This window comes from Carya illinoinensis, chromosome 3, assembly GCF_018687715.1.
Source record: "Carya illinoinensis cultivar Pawnee chromosome 3, C.illinoinensisPawnee_v1, whole genome shotgun sequence".
NCBI lineage: Eukaryota > Viridiplantae > Streptophyta > Magnoliopsida > Fagales > Juglandaceae > Carya > Carya illinoinensis.
Window position 1 is genome coordinate 39,257,931 of NC_056754.1, and position 19,816 is coordinate 39,277,746.

The window sequence follows — 19,816 nt, forward strand, 5'->3', positions numbered from 1 at the left end:
TTAGGTGTCCACTAATCTCACATATGCGACAATTCTCTTCTTCTTTTTCAATAACCTTAGCCAAATTTACCTTCCTAAGTTTCATGGCCTCGACTTTTATTGTCAAAGTTGTTATCCTAGCATTCACATCATCATTTTCTTTGAGGACATACATACCCTCTTGAGATATGGCATTGAGCTTGGGCTTATTTGACCGATCAGAACGATCTATATTATCCCAAAATTGGGCATTTTCAACCAATTAGTCAAAATAGTCACAAGCATCATCAGGATCTTTATTTAAAAATTCACCATTACACATCATTTCTACAAACTAGTGCATTTGAGATGTTAAACCTTTATAGAAAAAACTAATGGTGCGCCAAGTCTCATAGCCATGATGTGGGCAACTTAGCAATAATTCTTTAAAATGCTCCCAACATTGAAAAAATGTTTCATTTTCTTTTTGAGAAAAATTCATATTTTTTCTGCGAAGAGTGTTGGTCCTGTGAGTAAGAAAAAACCTTTTCAGAAATTCTCTTTACATTTCTTGTCATGTGCTAATAGATCTTGGTCTCAAATAATTCAGCCAATTTTTAGATTTTTCCTTTAAAGAAAATGGGAACAACTTTAATATAACAACATCATCATTTACAGTTTGGTTTTGTAAAGTTGCACAAACCTCTTCAAATTCTTTCAAACGCAAATAAGGATTTTCTGAGTCTAAGCCATGAAACTTAGGAAGTAATTGAATTACCCCCGATTTTAAATCAAAATTCCCTATATTCATAGGAAAAATCATGCAAGATTGAGTACTTGTCCTTGTTGGCTATAAATACTCACGCAAAGTTCTCATTGGTGGATAATTTTGAACTTCCTCATTTTCAAGTTTGTCACGAACACTATGATTATCAGTCATGGTGTCAGAATGATTTTTGGAAATACCATATAACCTATCAACCAATTCTTTTAAAATAATTTCTTTTTTTCTCAATCTACCAGTTTGATCACGTTGCCATGAAATCATTCATCATAGAGGCTTAAGTAAATTCAAAAACTAAAAGGAATGAACAGGTCTCAAAATTAATTAATGCATGCACCACTTAAAGTCTTCTATTCTAAATACTAAATGCAAAACAAGTAAGAAAGTAAAGTAAAAAAAAAAAAAAAATGGAACAAGATTACCAAATGATATGAATATAAAAGTAATGCCACTCGATCCCTTTCTCGACAAAAATAACAAAAATCGTATCTGCAAAATAATAGGAGAAAGTTAGCAAAAGATAACTAAATTTTTTTTCCTTTCTTAAAAAAATATCTTATCACACATTGCAATTCCCAACAACGGCGCCAAAAACTTGTTATGCCTAAACTTTGACTCAAACTAGTGGACCAAAAATTTAGTGCAGTTTTACCTGCAAGTATACAGATGTTGTAGTATCTAACATTATCGAATCCACGGGGATTGACTTATGTGATAAAGAAAATAAACTCAAACAATGAAAATAAATTACTAAAATGAACATGCAATCGAATAGAAGAGAAAATTACTAAGATGACAATCTTTAAATTAATAGAATAAAACTAAAATGATAAAAATAAATTGATATGGAGAATGACTAAGGTTTCAAGGATCCGTCTAATAATTTAGAATATTGTTTCCAATCGATTTATTTCAATTAAATTAGAATACTAATTCTGTTTAATTGGACGATTTAGGATTTGAGATCAAGAAAAATAATCACTAATGATTAAGCATGAACAATTGATGATTAAAACATTTACAAACTCATTTGAATATCACAAGGATTTTTTCAAGCATTTACTATATTCAAAAATTACAATGAATCAAGATAAATGTATAGATAATCAAAATATCCAATAATAAAATCCTTCAATCGATCAAACTCACAAAATAAATTCCAATATTGATCCAAAAATAATATCTAAATCATTAAACTTCACTTCTAACCTTAGTACTAAAATTTAGCCAACCATGTTCATCACAAGTGCTATAGAAATCAAATAAACATTCTCCATAATAATACTAAAATAAAATACAAGAAATCAACCACAAGAACATAAAAGTGAAGAGAAGAGAGTTAAAAACTCCCTCTCCGAAAAGTCGAAGTCCAAGGAAAAAATAGTAAAAACTCTCTCTCCGTTTCATAAAAACCAGAGCTCTCAACCCAGAAAAACTTCAAAACTGTAGACTATAGCTCAAACCTCCTATCCGTCCAAACCTCCTAACGTTTTCGTTCGTCCAATGTCCAACCCAAAAAAATAAATCCTCCCCTTTATGTTCTGTCTTTCTCACTAAGTCAGTCCCTCTGTTTTCATCTCTCACCAGTTCCGTCCTTCTCACCTCTTTGTTCAAGTCCCCAAAGAAAAAAAAAAATGAATCCTCTTTCTCTTTCAATAGTCTTCCAAACCTCCTTCCTCACGTTCTGCCCTCCTTTTCTCAGTCACATTCCCAGCCCAAAACAAGAAAATCCCTCACCAGTCCGTAAGGCATACGAAAAGCTCCCATAAGAAGCGTAGAGAGCCCCCCAAGAGAGTGAGTCCCCCAAGCTTTTTTTTTTTTTTTTCAGCTCCCAACTCTTTCTATTCAATCTCCACCGAAAAACACCAACCCTCATCTTCACGTTTCACTCTCTCCAATTTGTAACCCCAAATCAAAAGCTCAAACTCAGTTCCTTTCTTTTTCATCCTCCAAGCCCAGCGTCAAAATGAGAGGTCCTCCCACCGTTTCATGTGCTGCCTGTCCTGCTCTATTTCTTTGCTCTAAAAACAGAGTTGAAAGTCTAGACCTGCAAGGTAAAAAGAAAACTTGCAGTATACGTCCAAACGAAAAAAAATAATAATATCATAATTGCAACCTCTCGTTTTGTAGCTCTCCCCTTCCGTAAAAACCACCTTCTTCCACAATCCCTGTAGTCTCAACCCAGCTCTTTTTTTTTTTTTTTCTTTCTCCAACCTTCTCCAAAACTGAGCTTCCTAGCCTTCACCGTAAGAGCTTTCATGTCCAACCTCCCGCCCCCTTTCTGTCTGCCAATCATAAGCTTTTTTTTTTTTTTCATTTTTCCAATGTGCATCCCCCCTAGCCCGCTAAATTGCAGCGTCAAGAAAAATCCCTCCTTCCCAATGCTACGTTCCAGCTTCTATATCCTCTGTAAGCTTTCTTTTTTTTTTTCAAAACATGCTCTCCTACAACTTTCAGCCTCTCCTACGACTTTCAGCCTCCTCTGTCTTATCTTCTCATTCAGGGTCCACCAAAGCCTGCACTCACCAACTTTTTTTTTTGTTTCAAACCTATCTCCATGCCCCTCGCCATGAATCACTCCTCTAATCTCTCCAAAACCTTCTACATGACACCCCGTAAGTCCATCCTCAACACATGAAAAGGTTAGCCTTTTTTTTCTTGTTGCAAAGTCCACTACATAATGGTTGAAATGTGCTGCCTTTTTCACATGCTTGATGTTTGAAATGCAGTTGTCGTCTGTGCTTGTGCTTCCCAAATCCATGTGCTTCCATGAAATAATGAGTGGGTCCCACGGAACCACGTGCATGTGTTTTTCCTTTGGCTTCTTGTCCAAAATCAAGCCGACCATGTGCTAAAATTGCATGTATTTTACCTAAAGACAGGAAGTCAAAACTATAAAATCAAAGGAAGAGTAAAAATTGGGAAAAGAAACAACACACCAAAAAAACATAAAACCAAAAATAAATTAAATAGTAAAAATATAATATCAAAGAAAAACATTTTTCATTTGAAGAAATATCGATCAATTAAATCAGAGGTTATAACTTTAAGTATAAATTATGATATTAACTAATTTAAATCACAACTCAGATTTATACCTATTAACTATTTTTCCATCTAAAACCAATAATAATGTCACGAAACAATTAAAATATATTTTTTTAAATAGATAAAATATGCAATATTTTAACTCAATCATCAATATTGGATGTTGTTATTTAAAGGAAATCAGATGACCCTGTGCAAATATATTCTCTAAAAAAAAGAAAAAAAAAAGAAACAACATAGACTGAGGCAAAAAGTTAAAAACAAAACAGAGCTAGATTCCCACTTCTGCTTTGGTCTGCAATGTCCTCTTCGTGCTCACAAAAGCTTCGTGGTGTCGTGGTGCTCTAGTCTAAAGCTTGATTCTTTGTGCCCATAGAAGCTTTGTGGCATCATCTTCTTCTCGAGCTCGTGTTCAGTGTTGAGGTGTCGTCTTCTATTCGAGCTTGTCCTCGGCACCGAGATCTTCAAGTCTTGAAGTGAATTTATGCAGGTATTTTCCTAGGTCACAGATCTTCGTGTGGGTCGTCTTCAAGAGGCCATTGGTGAGCTGTTTGGTTGGTTTCTTCTTCTTCATGGGGGTAAACCTCTTTTATGGTAAAGCTCTTTTCTTCTTCTTCGTTGGTGAGCTGTTTGGTTGGTGCTCTTGTTTTGGAAAGTTGGTTCCTTTGAGTGATTGGGTTGGTCTTGGTTAGGAAACGTGATACTGCCGTTGTAGCCTCCTAGTTGACCAGATTTTATTTTATTTTCAATACTATGGACCCCAAAAAATAATAGAAAATATGTAGTTAATGTTGATTCACCCATCTTTATTTTCTAATCAGAGAAAATGATGTGCTGACAGCAATCAGATTTCAGCTACTTTTACTAAAGTGGGAAATTTTTTTTGGCATGCCATATTCTTATTCACACTCGGCAGTCACAACTTGAAATATATTTACTTGTATTTTGCATGAGAATTTCAAGAAGTAGAGAAATTATCTTCTTTTTGCTACTCATGCCCTAAACTTTCAACAAATAGTTTTTTTTTTCTTAGTTTCGTTTCATATTGTTTTAGTTCATTGTTGAGATAATTTATTGTATAGTGTTGCAGAAGCATGGAAGTTATGAACCTTTAGATTTTTGGAAGCCTATAAATTAGGATTCCATTTTTGTTAGTTTATCTGCAAACTATTGCAAGTTGCCAATCTCGAAATTACATTATTCTTGCACTCCAAAAATAGGAAATAGAATGGTGGCATATCTTTTCTAGAAGTCTTTTATGGAGTAGTACTATTGCTACAAGAGAACATGCATTTTCATTCAAGTTTATCATCTCCACTACCTCCATAGTTTTTATCATCAGCTTGTTTGTGTGGTGAATGAAAACAATGTTCAAAAATCCAGTTTATATAATGAAGGCTTTGGTTGAGCATATAGGAAGGCAGTTGCTATCATTTTCACAACTCTGTTTTAAAAATGTACTCTATTTTACCTTTTTCAATTAATTAAAAAGATCATTATTTATAGAATCATTTCTATAAATAATCTCATTCAAAAGATTGCATCATTAAATTGACTAAGACTGATATTGGATATTGAACAACATCATGTACAAGGCATGGAAAAAGGGGAAGAACATCAATCTCCACTAACACCATCTACCTCATCTATGTTATGTTTTATATTGCTGATTCTTGGTTAGATGACATTTGTTTTCACATTTACGATTTAGATTTTCAGCGCATTTTCTGATATGGGTATGGATGTTCTTATTTCATTTTAATTCGTTGGCTTTGATATAGCATTTACCTACTAACACATATTTCTTCTAATCTTGTTAGGTTGATAACTTGATAGGTAAGTTTTTTTTAAAAAAGATAAGATAAAAGAAATAGTTAATATTTTCCCTTTTTAAACAATAAACTTGTTGCCATTACCATATTTGATCCAAGCCATAGTTTTGATAACCAATATCAATGTACAAGTTCTAATGAACAACTTTTGGTTTCTTCATGCAGATATATACTAAATGAGTTGGAGCTTACTCTTTTAATTTCTTCCATTTTAGAATTAGAGAAGGATCATATTATGTAAGCGTATCTTTGTAATTCTAGTGTGTGTTTATACCTGGCGTGTGCTTATCTTTATAACATTTATTAAACCATATAAAAATGGTTGTTGTATAAATTATTGGGATGCAGTTTGTCAGCATGGGGCAGGGGGAACAATACCCATGTACCATTAATTAGTCTCTCTTATTATAGTTTTTTGACCTTTGGTATTTTATTTGAATGCTTTGTGATTGCAATAGGGTGTATTGTGGATGTTTTAGAGCCTGGAACAGCCACTTTGTTATACATGGTTTCTCATGGGAAAGGGGGAAGAATACCCTTTAGTTCTTATCACTAAAAATGGTAATTCTCTATAAACCCTCCTCTCACTACCACAATGAAAAAATGAAAGAAAATAAAACCCAGGAAGTTTCCATATCCCAATGAAAACTAAGTTACAACACTTTCTTAAATAGAATCTAACGAACCTGCTTGCTTCAATCAAGTATGAAGTAGTGCCTACTTACATTTAGGTACATATAAGTTCACTGTCATATGTTGATAGAATCCAACATGTTTTACTTTGATGATGCAAGGAAGATGGCTGCAATGTGACAGGGTATTTTGCATGGTCTTTATTGGATAACTGGGAGTGGGCAGCTAGATTCACTTCCAGATTTGGTCTCTATTCAACAACTGGATCATAATCGGCACAATTATATGTTCAATTGTTTAATATAATTTAGCTGCAATGGAAAGTAGCCACAGTTTGTATAAAATGTTAAGAGCCATGTGGTTTTGTATGTTCATCTTAGAAAAATTGTAAAGCAATTGATGTGCATATATGAGAAATGTAAGGAGGTGGTTTTATTGACCCATCTCTAGAATGTTTTTATTCAACTAAAACCATATTTGTTCAAGAAAGAATATAGGAATTGGGACAACATGCTTCCAAGTGCACGATAATTTGCACGTCAACTAAACTATCCAAGGTTCTCAATTTGGCCTTGTAGCACAACCATGATGGTCCAATTTTATTTGATGGTGCAAAGAATCTCAACTGTACAAGTTGGGGAAGAACAACCAACATACCCATGCCACTTCCGTTCTTCATCACCATCCATGACAAGGTTATCAAGATAAATCTAAATAACACCATCTAGAAAAGGTAATCAACATTCCTAAGACAGACCAACAAAATTCTAATATAATTGCATTCTACAAAGCTTAACAAACATCAAATCCAACTATTACATTACATTCTAAATAAACTTCTAACACTTGAATTACAAACACCAACTACACTACCAAGTCACTAAGTAACACAAAACACCAACTACAAAAGTCCAATATACTCGGAGTAACATGTGACCAAGAATTTCAGCAAAAATGTAAGGGTGTTGGAGTATCTCTCGGTGAAAATTGGTTTCTAACCAAGATATTCAGCAAAAATGCATCCCATAGACCACACATTAATGGAGGTTCCATAATTGTCATAGCACAAGAGGGGCTCTGGTACGCAGTACCAGCAAGTGACAACATTCTCTGTCATGAACTGATCATTGCCTCCACTAGTTCGTGCCAGCCCAAAATCACATATCTTCAAGTCACAATTAGCATTCACAATGAGGTTCCCAGGCTTCAAGTCCTGATGAAAGACCAAGACCAACACTCCTTAGAGCATATTGAGTAAGATGCATAGAGGAGAATGCAGGAGGAATACTAGGAACCACTCAAGTATTGCTTGTTTACATAATATTGGACACTAGCATTACTACAAGAGGAAGCCACTCTAGGAGCAGAGGAGCACTTGTTAATTAGTCTCCCTAAAAAAAAACAAGTGAATCACAAAAGAATTTGGTCTTTACAATGAAACTAGGAACATGAATAGCAAAAATAGCACACCTTTATAAACAAGGCTAAATTGTAGAATTGTGTGTTGGTCTACTTTTCTGAACTACTTTTTCAAGAAAAAAAAATGTTGTTTGAACTACACTTGCACTCCTAAAGCATTGTAATATTATTGTTTTTTCGCTCTATAGTAGCTCCTATAAAATATAATTGGAGTCCAATGATATAAGAATTGAGCAAGGACAAGCATCAAAATCATGAGCTATCATGAACTTTGATTGTAAAACAGTACCTGCTGCTTTAACACCGATATGAATCTACATGCCAATTCCAATTTCATTGTTCGTAGCACTTCAATACCCAAATTTAATTACATTTGAATATAATCTTTATCAATTAAATAAATTCCAGTATAGAGTGCTATTTCAATTGGTTATTTTTATTAACAACAACATATACTGGAGCAAACTAGTACCCATTTACAATGTAAGAAAGCAAACGCCAACATTAGGCCCTCAAAAACTAGTACCAGAGTGGCCATTGTCCTATAAATTCACCACCCCAATAATTACAATTTACTCAGCAACAATCAAACTAACAAAAATTATGACTAGTTCTTGGAACAACGATACCATTAATGACAATAATCATTGATAGTCCTAGTTATAGTAATCTATACATAGATAATTGTAAAAGAGATCAGAATTCGATCCTTACTTGCGGATTAAACTTCTACGGGGATTTCTAATTTCTGATCTTTTGCAGTTGCCTCGTTTGCAGTCTCACTTTCTCTTCGATTTTTTCCCCTTACTTTATACTAAAAATGACAACTTTTAACTTTTTCCCACCAAGCAAACATTCTCAAATTAGAAATATGGAAAGCATTCGAGACATGAACCATTCCTGAGATTTCACATCATTCTTGGAGCCAGTTTTTCGACAACAAAGCTCAAGATTTTATGCTATCCACGAATCATTGGATCTGAAGCAAATTCACCCACCCTCTGAAAATCACTTTCTTTTTCATTAAAAAACAAAAACAAATCTGGGAAAGAAAAAGATTGACCTTTTAGGAACTGGTGATGAGCTCAGATGCAAATAGATCAGATGGGTCTGAGAATTAGGAATGGTGGAATCGGGTGAGAGAGGCGAGGAAGAGATGAAAGAGAAGACGAGATGGGTTTGTAAGAAGGGTTTAGGGGAAGGAAATTGTAGAGGGTACTGTAGTGGTGTGAAGAGCCATCGAGGGAGAGGAGCACAGCGCAGTTATGGATCTTCCTTTACTACTTTTCAAACTCGAGAGAGGAGAGCAAAGATGGAGGGAAATATCAGGGGGGAAATGGATTTTGAGTAGTGTGGTCTAGAAAGTGGAAACAAAATGATGAAAGTAGTTGATATTAAAACAGTGCGTATTCAGTTTTTGCCGCATCAACAATCTTTTGTGCGCCATTTGCAGCATGCAACTGCATTCAGCATTTTTCTATGAGAAATAACTCAAGGCCAGCTAACTCTCATCAATCAGCTACATATAATGAGACAAAAATCAACCCCACAGTGAGGGTTGAGATACAAGGACGGAAAGAAGGAAAGTCGCCTTTAATGATGTCAGGAAGATCAGACCTATGGGTGAAGTCCTCTACCAGTTTCATCACTCAAGAGTTTAAGATCTTCACAGTTAATACCTTTACTTAATCAAAAGAGACAAAAACATCATTTCCAAATAAAGGAAATTTTTCTTTGAAGTCACTAACAGAAGCAGCAGAATTGGAGGGAATTTTATCAATCACTGGCAGTCTCAAACAGTTAACATCTAACCCAAAAACAATTGATTGGCTGTCAACCTTCAACAAGCAATAGTGAAAAGCAAGTGCACTCGGGGGACAACAATCCAGCCAAGCAAAAAGAGAGTCAGACTGAAGTCCATCAATGTGAGCCTATCTCTCTTCCATCGTCTTTAATTCAGAAAAGCCCATCCATTATCTTGCAAAATCTGACCCACAAGACATACCTGATGAAGCCACACATGGGGACAAACACATGGAGTCAGAGCCATCAATTTATACAACCGTGATTAAAGGAAAAGAGAAAAAGCATGGTCTCCCACCTGAAGCTTTGGACTTGCAACCTATGAAGAAAAGGAAAACTAGTTCAATGAGAGTCAGTCATCTCCACAAATCTCCCCCCTCTCCAGAGGATGTAGATATGGCTAGTATGCTAATGAATCTGAAAAATGAACCAATGGGAAAGATTAATAAAAAGAGAGAAGCTCTTAGATCCACTCCATATCTCAAACCAGCTTCTCAAACCTCCAAAAAAGCTAAATAGGGAAGCTCCAACATGCCTCCCATATCCAAATGAAAACATTGATTTCGAATTGTAAGGGTTTGGTCTGCCCAAAGCAATCAGATCATTAAAGACCAATATTAGGAAATATAACCCGAAATTATCTTTTTCTCGAAAACCATGGTGTCGTTTGATCGTACCATATCTATTGTAAATAGCTTGGGTTTCCAGAATTTTGTGAATTTTCTGACCTCTGGCATCAAAAGAGGTCTTTTGCTTGTGTGGCAACTGGGTGTAAGTATTGAATGGTTAATATTAATATGAATGTAATATCTATTTTAATCTACTTTGATCCTTATTACCATTCGTGGTTCTTCACCTTTGTTTATGCACTGGCACAATGGCAACACAAAGCAAATTTTTGGAACCATTTAGACTCTGATTCTAAATCATTTCCAAGGCCTTGGTGTTGTGTAAGGGACTTTAATGACTTAATAAGTCAATCTAAAAATCAAGGAGGCCAACCAGTGGCATTAACTGGACGACTAAGAAACTTAATGGATAGTCATGGTCTAATAGATATTGGATACTCGTGCCCTTCTTTCACTTCGAGGAATAATAGACATGATGTTGCACTAATTAGAGAAAGGTTGGATAGGGGGATCGTCAACCAAGAATGGAGAATGCTTTTTTCGGATGCTTCTTTACAAAACTTGATTTCCTCAGCCTCAGATCATAGTCCCCTTGTTCTAAGTACAACTGCCAATCAGAGTCGACCACACTCCTTTAAATTTGAAAAATTTTGGATCCATTAACCGCTAAGTTAGATAATTATTTAAGAATCGTGGAATAAGCATTTCAGAAGAACTCTAGCCTATATCCTATGCAGGAAGATAAAAGCAACAAAAAAAGCCTTGAAACATTGGAATAAAGCTCACTTCAACAAAATTCAATTTCATATCCACAATATTGAAAGAGATCTTCTCGAAGTGCAAAGTTCCCTCCCATCTCCACAAAATCAAATGAGAGAACAACAACTCCAACATGATCTACAAAAGTAGCTAAAAAAATGAAGAAATGCAATAGACTCCATCAAACTATGCCCAGGTAATTGGTCAACCAATCTCTAATTGAAGCAACTTTCATTGATTATTTCTGGAATATTTATGCTACATCAAATCCTATAAATCCGGGTCAACTCGAAAATCTCTTTGAAAGCCAGATTTCAGACATAGAAAATGAATTTTTAAGTGTTGTTCCAAATGAAGCTAAAATTCTCAAAGCTCTTAAACAAATACCATGCCAAAAAGCACTTGGCCCGGATGGAATGACGACACTCTTCTACAGGCATTATTGGGATATTATCAAAAGTGAAGTCATCAAAACAATGCAAAATTTTATTCAAAATGGGAAACTGCTAAAACAAATGAAACATACCAATATTGCACTCATTCCAAAAACCCCCAAATCCAAGTCAACCCCAACATTACAAGCCTATCAGTTTGACCAATGTGAACTACAAAATCATTACCAAAATCCTGGCTATTCGTCTCAAATCAACTCTTCTTAGCATCATTTCATCATTGCAAACGGCTTTCGTGCCTGGGTGCCTGGCAGAAACATAAAAGAAAATACACTGATAGCTCATGAACTATTCCATCATCCAAAGAAAAAAAAGGACAACAAAGATTAATGGCAATCAAATTCAATATGGAAAAAGTTTTTGATTTTGTTGAATGGAACTTCCTTTTTAAAATAATGGAAGCACTCAAATATAGTGCCACTTGGGTAAATCTCATTAAGGAATGCATAACCACAACGTCTTTCTCGATCATTATTAATGGTAGCCCGAGAGTCTTTTTCCATTCTCAAAGAAGACTCAGACAAGGTGATCCACTTTCACCATTCCTCTTCACATTATGCACTGAAGTCTTATCTAGATTGATATCAAAATTAGAAATGTAAGGAAACTTTGAGAGAATCTGAAAAAGTCGAAACTGCCCATCAATCTCTCATTTATTTTTTGCAAATGACCTAATAGTCTTTGGTAAAGCTAGGGGTGTATAGGAACCTACTAAACCGGCCGTGAGCCGATCAGATCGACAACCGAAGTATGGAACCGGCAGAGAACCGGTCGGCGAGCGAGAGGAATTGAAGGAAAACCGATATCGGCGGTTCGGCGCTGGTTTGAACCCCTGGGAAACAGCTGAACCGACCAATCCGGTCTATTTATATATTTTTTTTAAATATATGTATATAAAACAGCGCTGTTTCACTTAAAAAGTGAAACGGCATCGTTCAGGGCATGAATATTAAAAAATATATATAATAGAATGGCGTTGTTTCAAAATGAGTTAATAACCCCCACACGCCTCTTCTTCTTCCTTGCACCATCTTCTTCCATTCTTCCTCTTTGCAACCCCTTTCTTCATCCATGGTAGACGATGGCACGAGTCTTCATCCTTCTTCCTTAGTTCCTCCTCCTTCACAAAAGATGCCGACGGTAGACCAACCACCGTGCCGATGCAAATCGAGACCGATATGATCAGTTTTCTCTCCCCAAACCCTCAGTTTTGGCCTGTTTAATAAAGACATGGAAGAGGTCAATGGTGTTTTGGTTTGGCGCCGAAACCGACACCGAACCCAACAATGTACAACCCTAGGTAAAGCAAGTGAACAAAATGCCAAAGCTCCATCTGATAATATTGAGAAATACATGGAATGGTCAGAACAGTGAATAAATCTCAACAAATCTTCTATCTTCATCACTCAAAATATGAGCTCGGTAACTAAATCCATGATTTCCCAAATTCTGCCTTATAAACCTTTATTGGCACAAATGAAATACTTAAGACTCCCAACATTCTTCTCAAGAGGAAAAAAAGAGAGCTTCAAAGAACTCATGGAGAAAATTAATAGTAAACTTGAAGGCTGAAAATCCAAAGTTCTCTCACAAGCTGGTCGTAATATGCTAATTAGATCAGTTGCAAGCTCTTTTCCATCATATCGAATGCAGTCATTCCTTTTGCCAGTTTTAATATGCAAGACCATGAATAGAAGCTTCAAAAACTTTTGGTGGGGTTTCCTAAAAGAGAAAAATCATAACCTGACATTGAAATCTTGGAAGTCAATATGTCAACCAAAACATCAAGGAGGATTAAGTCTCATACTGATGGAGAAGATGAACCTAACACTTTTAGCAAAAACGAGTTGGGAAATGAGCCAGGAAAATAATAATGGATTATGGCACATGATCCTATCAAAAAAATATCTCAACCAAAACACATTCCAAAATGTGGATAAAAAAAATTCAGACTCTTGGATTTGGAAAAGACTCCTCAAGACTAGAGATTTATTAGCAAAAGGCTCGTGCTTTCAAATATGTTATGGGCGGTCAATTAATGCATGGACAAATTCATGGATATCAGGTATGGGAGATCTCAAGCCAAAGCCTATCCAGAACATGAACGAGGTACATTCTCAGCTAAAAGTGTCCGATCTCATAACCAATAATCCACGTGCATGGAATGTTGAGAAGATGTTTACACTCTTTGATCAAGAAAGCATCAACCAAATACAAGAAATCCCCCTTGCTCAAAACAACCAAAGAAATGACACTTTGATTTGGCTCCCAAATCACAATGGCAAATTCTCTGTCAAGACAGCATACCATTTGGCGACAAATGAACCAGATCTCACATTGCCTCAAGATTTTCTAGCTCCTAATTTCAAAAAGAATTGGATATTGAAAATACATGATCGTCACAAGCTCTTAATCTAGAAAACTGTATGGGATATTCTTCCAACCATGGCCAAGATAAGTAACATTACTTAGGATCAGCAACAAGAACTTTGTCCAATGTGCAATCAAGCAGAAGAAACGTTGCTACATCTCTTCATGGAATTCCGGTAGTTCGAACACTGTGGAAACATAGTAGCTAGCCCCTTAATTTGGCATCACTTCCATTATCATCCATACGTGACTGGATAAAGTTGATTCTCAATCCAGGCCCCAAGCTAGGTTTGATAGAACTAGAAATTCACCACTTCCAGCTTTTCACAGTAATAGCTATGGATTTCATATGGAGGAAAAGAAATGATATGGTTCATTACCATATATCCATAACGCTTGAAAAGGATTTGAACCAGCTCAACATCATTTACCAAGACTACAAACAAGTATGGGAAAAGAAGGCCAACAACTTCCAAAAAGAGATCTGGAACCAACTGCCATCAAATAGGTAGAATTTTTCTTTCGATGCAGCAATTAGGGACTCCTTTTCAACCGCATCAGCCTTTTTTCGAGACTAAGAATGAAGAATCACAGAAGTCTGGACCTCTAAAATCCCTAGCACCAACCCCACTTTTGCAGAGGCAACAGCAACTCTTTTTGATACTAAAATGGCAAATCATTTGGAAAAATGCCCATCAATTTTAGAAGGAGTTGCTCAAATGGTAATAGATGCAATTTCAAATGAAGCTCTATCACCACAGTGGCAAATATCTCCGATCCTCGAGGATATCAGTCATAACCTCCATCCTCGGGAAAATTAGAGGATTAGGAAAATATACCGATTTTAAAATTAGTGTGGCACTCTGTGGCGCAATGGACAGTGACTAAAATGTTTTTTGGTCGAGTACCCCTCTATAATATTTCTAATCATATCATATATATATATATATATATAGACAGTGGGAAAGATCCACCCTGAACCTTATGTATTCCCTATTTTCTATATATATAATGAATGCTTGTTGAGGAAAAGAAAAAAAAAATTATCTCATAGTATCTATGGATCTTTTATTATGAGGTACTTTAGAGTGATCTTGCAAGCATGCTTATTTACTTCCTTAATGATATTTTCAAGATTCATTGTATCAAAATGAATGCCATCATCAAGGATCTATGATAAATAATTGTTATCAGTTGCTATCAAAAACATCAAGAGCAACAAACTCGAGTTTTATAAGATTTTAAATTATTTATAATAGATATATTAAGTATTGAATGAGAAATAAATATTTAAAAATCAGATTAAATAGAATATTCATCACATTAATATGATAATATTATACTCTATATAATATCACATAGATCATATAAAGATTTTATAAAATGATTTATATCATAATTAGCATATATCAATATTTATAGAACAGAAAATTATAATGGTTGAGAAATGTTACGTAAATATCTTGCCAAAATATCAAAAGAACATTACGGTTGGCTAAAGTCTCATGCTGATAATATATTATAAAACTAAAGAGGCATGGTAAGTGAATTGAAACATTATAATATAAAATTAACTCTTCATGAGCTCAATATTATTCACTATAATTTTTTTGATACAAATAATCATCAAGACACTATTTTATAAACATAAGAGGATAAGAAATATTTTTTATATATATAAGTAAAAGATTAACGAATATGAAAATGTGATATATGAATTAATAAGATATATTTGTGAATTTAATAATTCTAAAAGTTTGATATGTGAATGAGCTAGAATTTTATAAGGTGAAATTGAAGATTGTGTTTGGGTTGTTGAACCAAACTCAATTCATTACAAATTAATTATTGATAGGGCTCACTAATTTTTTTACTTCTCATAAAAAATTAAATTTATCTCAATCTATTTCATGCATTTTAACTGAAAAAGTTGAACCTATTTCACTCAAAAAAAATTAAATCCATCTCAAGAGCACCTATAAAATATTATTATTTATAGTTTAACTTAGTTCATCTCGACATCTAGACTTAGCCTAAATGAAGATGCCGAGTTTGTGTATACATTTATAAATGTTATACATTTTACTCGAGTGTGTTTTTTTTTTAGAAAAATCTAGTTGCAAGTATAACTGTGCATTAATATATGTATCAATCTAATGTAATTGGTCAAAAAGTAAATTTTATTGAAAGCAATGTTAATTTAAATTTTAAATATAAAAAAATAATATTAATATATAGATTAATATATAACTTTACTTATACATTGTAAAACTTTTTTTTTTTTTTTAAGTAATTTTACCCGAGTATTAACAAGACAGCTTAATATGCAAAGGAAACATTATAAACCCGAACAAGTTGGAAGAGCAAGAGCTAATCGTACGTTTTAGGCCTTTAGCATCTCGCGTCTACCAAATTCAACTAGCAAGCATTGGTTTTGCATGAGGCCTAATTTTTCTGCGACTACACAAGGGTTGTATATTAAAACCGCGAGGATCTATGAGGCAAAGATTGATGGGTGAAAAAGAAAGCCATGTGTTTAAGCAGAATCTGAAGATTACCCGATTCGGGAAATCGGGCCGGATTGAAGAAGCCATTAAAGTGTTCTCACAGATGCCACTAAAGAATGTTGTTAGCTACAACTCCATGATATCTGCTTACTGCAAGAACGGCAGAACTAGGGACGCACGCCGATTGTTCGATGAAATGTCTCATAGAAACTTGATTTCATGGAACTCTATGATTGCCGGGTACTTGCATAGTGGTTATGTTGAAGAAGCCTCTAAGCTATTTGATAAAATGCCTGAAAGAGACCTCTTTTCCTGGTCTTTAATGATAACTTGCCATACGCGTAATAAGGAGCTTGAAAAGGCCAGAAAATTGTTTGATTTGCTTCCTGATAAGCGAGACAAGGTTTGTTGGAATGCTCTGATTGCTGGTTATGCGAAGAACAGGCAGTTTGATGATGCCAAGAAATTGCTTGGTGAAATGCCAGTCAGGGATTTAGTTTCATGGAATTCAATGCTAGCTGGCTATACCCAGAATGCAGAGATGCATTTGGCGTTGCGGTTTTTTGAGGAAATGGATGAGAAGAATGTGGTTTCATGGAATTTGATTTTGGATGGGTTTGTTCGGGTGGGTGATTTGAACTCTGCTTGGCAGTTGTTTGAAAAGATTCCAGACCCAAATATGGTTTCATGGGTTACAATGCTCTGTGGGTTTGCACGAAATGGTAAGCTTGTTAAGGCTAGGAGACTTTTTGATCAGATGCCATGTAGAAATGTCGTCTCTTGGAATGCAATGATTGCAGCATATGTTCAAAACTGCCAAATTGATGAGGCTACTAAGCTATTTAAGGAAATGCCGGAGAGGGATTCTGTGTCATGGACTACAATGGTTAATGGGTTTGTTCATGTTGGTAAGATTGGTGAAGCAAGGGAATATCTTGACCGAATGCCTTACAAAAACATAGCAGCCCAAACCGCAATGATCTCTGGATATGTACAAAATAGAATGATAGCTGAAGCTAGTCAAATATTCAGTCAGATTGACACCTGTGATACTGTTTGCTGGAACACGATGATTAAAGGCTATGTTCAGTGTGGGAGAATGGATGATGCTCTGTGTATTTTTAGAAAAATGGATAATAAGGACATGGTTTCATGGAATATAATGATTGTTGGTTATGCTCAAGTTGGACAAATGGATGAAGCGTTTAAAATATTCAAGGAGATGGGTGAAAGGAATATTGTTTCTTGGAATTCTCTGATTACAGGTTTCACCCAAAATGGGTTATATTTGGATGCGCTAAAGAGTTACATGTTGATGGAGAAGGAAGGAATAAAACCGGATCAATCAACTTTTGCATGTGGACTAAGTGCATGTGCCAATCTTGCAGCTTTGCAAGTTGGGAAGCAACTTCACGGTAGGGTTGTAAAAAATGGTTTTGTGAATGATTTATTTGTCAGTAATGCTCTGATCACCATGTATGCTAAAAGTGGAAGGGTCTTTGCTGCAGAGATTTTCTTCAGAGATATGGATTTTGTTGACATTGTGTCTTGGAATTCCTTGATTGCTGGGTTTGCTTTGAATGGGTATGGCCAAAAGGCTGTCAAGCTGTTTGAAGAGATGCTGGTTAATGGACCGGCTCCTGACCAAGCCACCTTTGTTGGAGTGTTGTCTGCGTGTAATCATGCTGGCCTCATCGATTGTGGTTTGGAATTGTTCAAAAGCATGACTGAAGTATACGGTGTTGAACCTTTGGCTGAGCACTACGCATGCGTGGTAGACCTGCTTGGCCGAGCAGGAAGACTAGAAGAGGCCTTTAACTTGGTGAGAGGAATGAAGATCAACGCCAATTCTGGAATATGGGGTTCACTCCTGGGAGCTTCCCGGGTACACCAGAATCTAGAACTTGGTAGACTTGCTGCTGAGAAGCTCTTAGAACTTGAACCTTATAAAACATCAAATTATGTGCTCTTGTCACATATGCATGCTGAGGCTGGTCGTTGGGAGGAGGTTGAGAGAGTCAGGCTATCAATGAAAAAGAGTAGAGCAGAGAAGCATACAGGCTGCAGCTGGATAGAACTCAGAAATCAAATACTTGCTTTTGTAACGGATAATCAAGTGCAGCCTAGAACAACAGAGATATGTAATACATTAAAGTCTTTAACAGCAGTTATGAGAAACCCAGGTGCCTTGTTTGATTTCAGATATTGACTCGACATTTTTGGTTGACAATGACTGTAGCATGGACTGACACATTTTTCTAACATGAGTATTAGAGCAATGATGGCATCTTGTGCATTATGGGATATATGCAATATTTTTCTTGTATTAATTATTTCACAAGTGTACATGTGTATTTGAAACCTTTGGGGCTGTTTATATAGTTGTGTTCTGAGGTCACTTTTTGTTGGTTAGTTTTCATGAGCCTCAACAATGTCTTCGCCTAGTTTTTGGCAGCCACCAGGCAACTCATGCCTTGCAGGATCACAGTCCAAGGTTTACTAATATCCTTTGTGGAAGATGATTGCTTAGCTCAGTTCTACCTTGACACATTTTCTTTACTGGTGAGGAAAATGGTATGTTGAAGTTCTATGAGGTACATCATTTTCTGTTTATGGATTTTTTAGTAAAAGAATGTATGTCTCTTTGTAGCAATGTAGTTTATTATACGCACGCTCACAATTTGACTTGTAAACATAGAAAGAAGAAAAGCTTATAGTGTGTCAGCTGTCCTTATCACCCATATATTACAATGGCATGCAATATAAGGTCTTAGTATTTGTTATATTTGACAATTGATGAATTCATCTAACTATAATTCATGTTAGCAATGTCAAATACCAACTGCTCTCCCTGCTGCCACTCATGAAAGCTTGGCATTCCACTATGTTTTTAAACCATAAGTATAGCAAATACATTGGTGGGATAACTGCCTTTTCCTTTTGTTCTCTTGATGGAGATTTTATTCGGTTATAATTTTATGTTACTTTTTGGAATAACTACATTGGAAAGTTGTAAAGTCTAAAGTGCCCCCTAGACTACCAATAAGTTCCAATTTATACCTTCCATTGAAATCTGTATGTTCAAATCATATAACATTACCTACTTTTGATAAGATTTGGATCTATGTATCTAGTTATATCTTGATCCATGGAAATAGGGTTTGAGTTGAGTCCTTGATGAAAGCTTATGAACACATGATTTTTATACAAACTTTGAGGTTCTTTCCTAATTACTTGCTTTGATCTTGAAGTTGGTTATGAAATGTTTTAAAATTATTCTAAGGCCTAGCTAGGGCATAACTATGATGTGTATGGATGAGTTATTTTAAGAAAATAACATGCTTCATAAAGTTTTGGTCATATTATTTTACAACAAAAGCAAGCATGTTTGCGGTTTAGGGCTTATGGCATGAATGGTTTTCTACCTCTTTGATGTCCTGAATTTTGTTGCTTGGCATTGTGTAGTATTATCTTAAAATGAGTGTGTGATACCTTGTTTTTACGTGTATTTTCAATGAATGAGTTGTTTTTAATTTAATTAATATAATAGTTCTTTTATTTTAAATTATTGTATTTTAAATTGGTTTTATTTTATTTGATGTAGTGTTTAATTTATTTTAGT

At 35.2% G+C, this 19,816-nt stretch overlaps 1 protein-coding gene and 1 non-coding gene across 3 annotated transcripts; both read left to right on the forward strand.

Moving 5' to 3' along the window:
- Nucleotides 1-371: 371 nt before the first annotated feature.
- Nucleotides 372-475, forward strand: LOC122305880. The gene has a single exon (XR_006241309.1). It is a non-coding gene; the product is annotated as a small nucleolar RNA R71 (small nucleolar RNA).
- A 15,528-nt stretch (nucleotides 476-16,003) lies between these two features.
- On the forward strand, nucleotides 16,004-18,592 carry LOC122304202 (pentatricopeptide repeat-containing protein At4g02750-like). 2 transcript variants are annotated; one of them, XM_043116316.1, is made up of 2 exons: nucleotides 16,004-17,609; nucleotides 17,703-18,592. In XM_043116316.1, the coding sequence occupies exons 1-2, from the start codon at nucleotides 16,184-16,186 to the stop codon at nucleotides 18,401-18,403; spliced, it is 2,127 nt and encodes a 708-aa protein (XP_042972250.1). In that variant the 5' UTR covers nucleotides 16,004-16,183; the 3' UTR covers nucleotides 18,404-18,592. The 2 variants fall into 2 exon arrangements, with proteins under 2 accessions (XP_042972250.1, XP_042972249.1); XM_043116315.1 differs by having other exon boundaries at nucleotides 16,005-18,592.
- The last annotated feature ends 1,224 nt before the right edge of the window (nucleotides 18,593-19,816 follow it).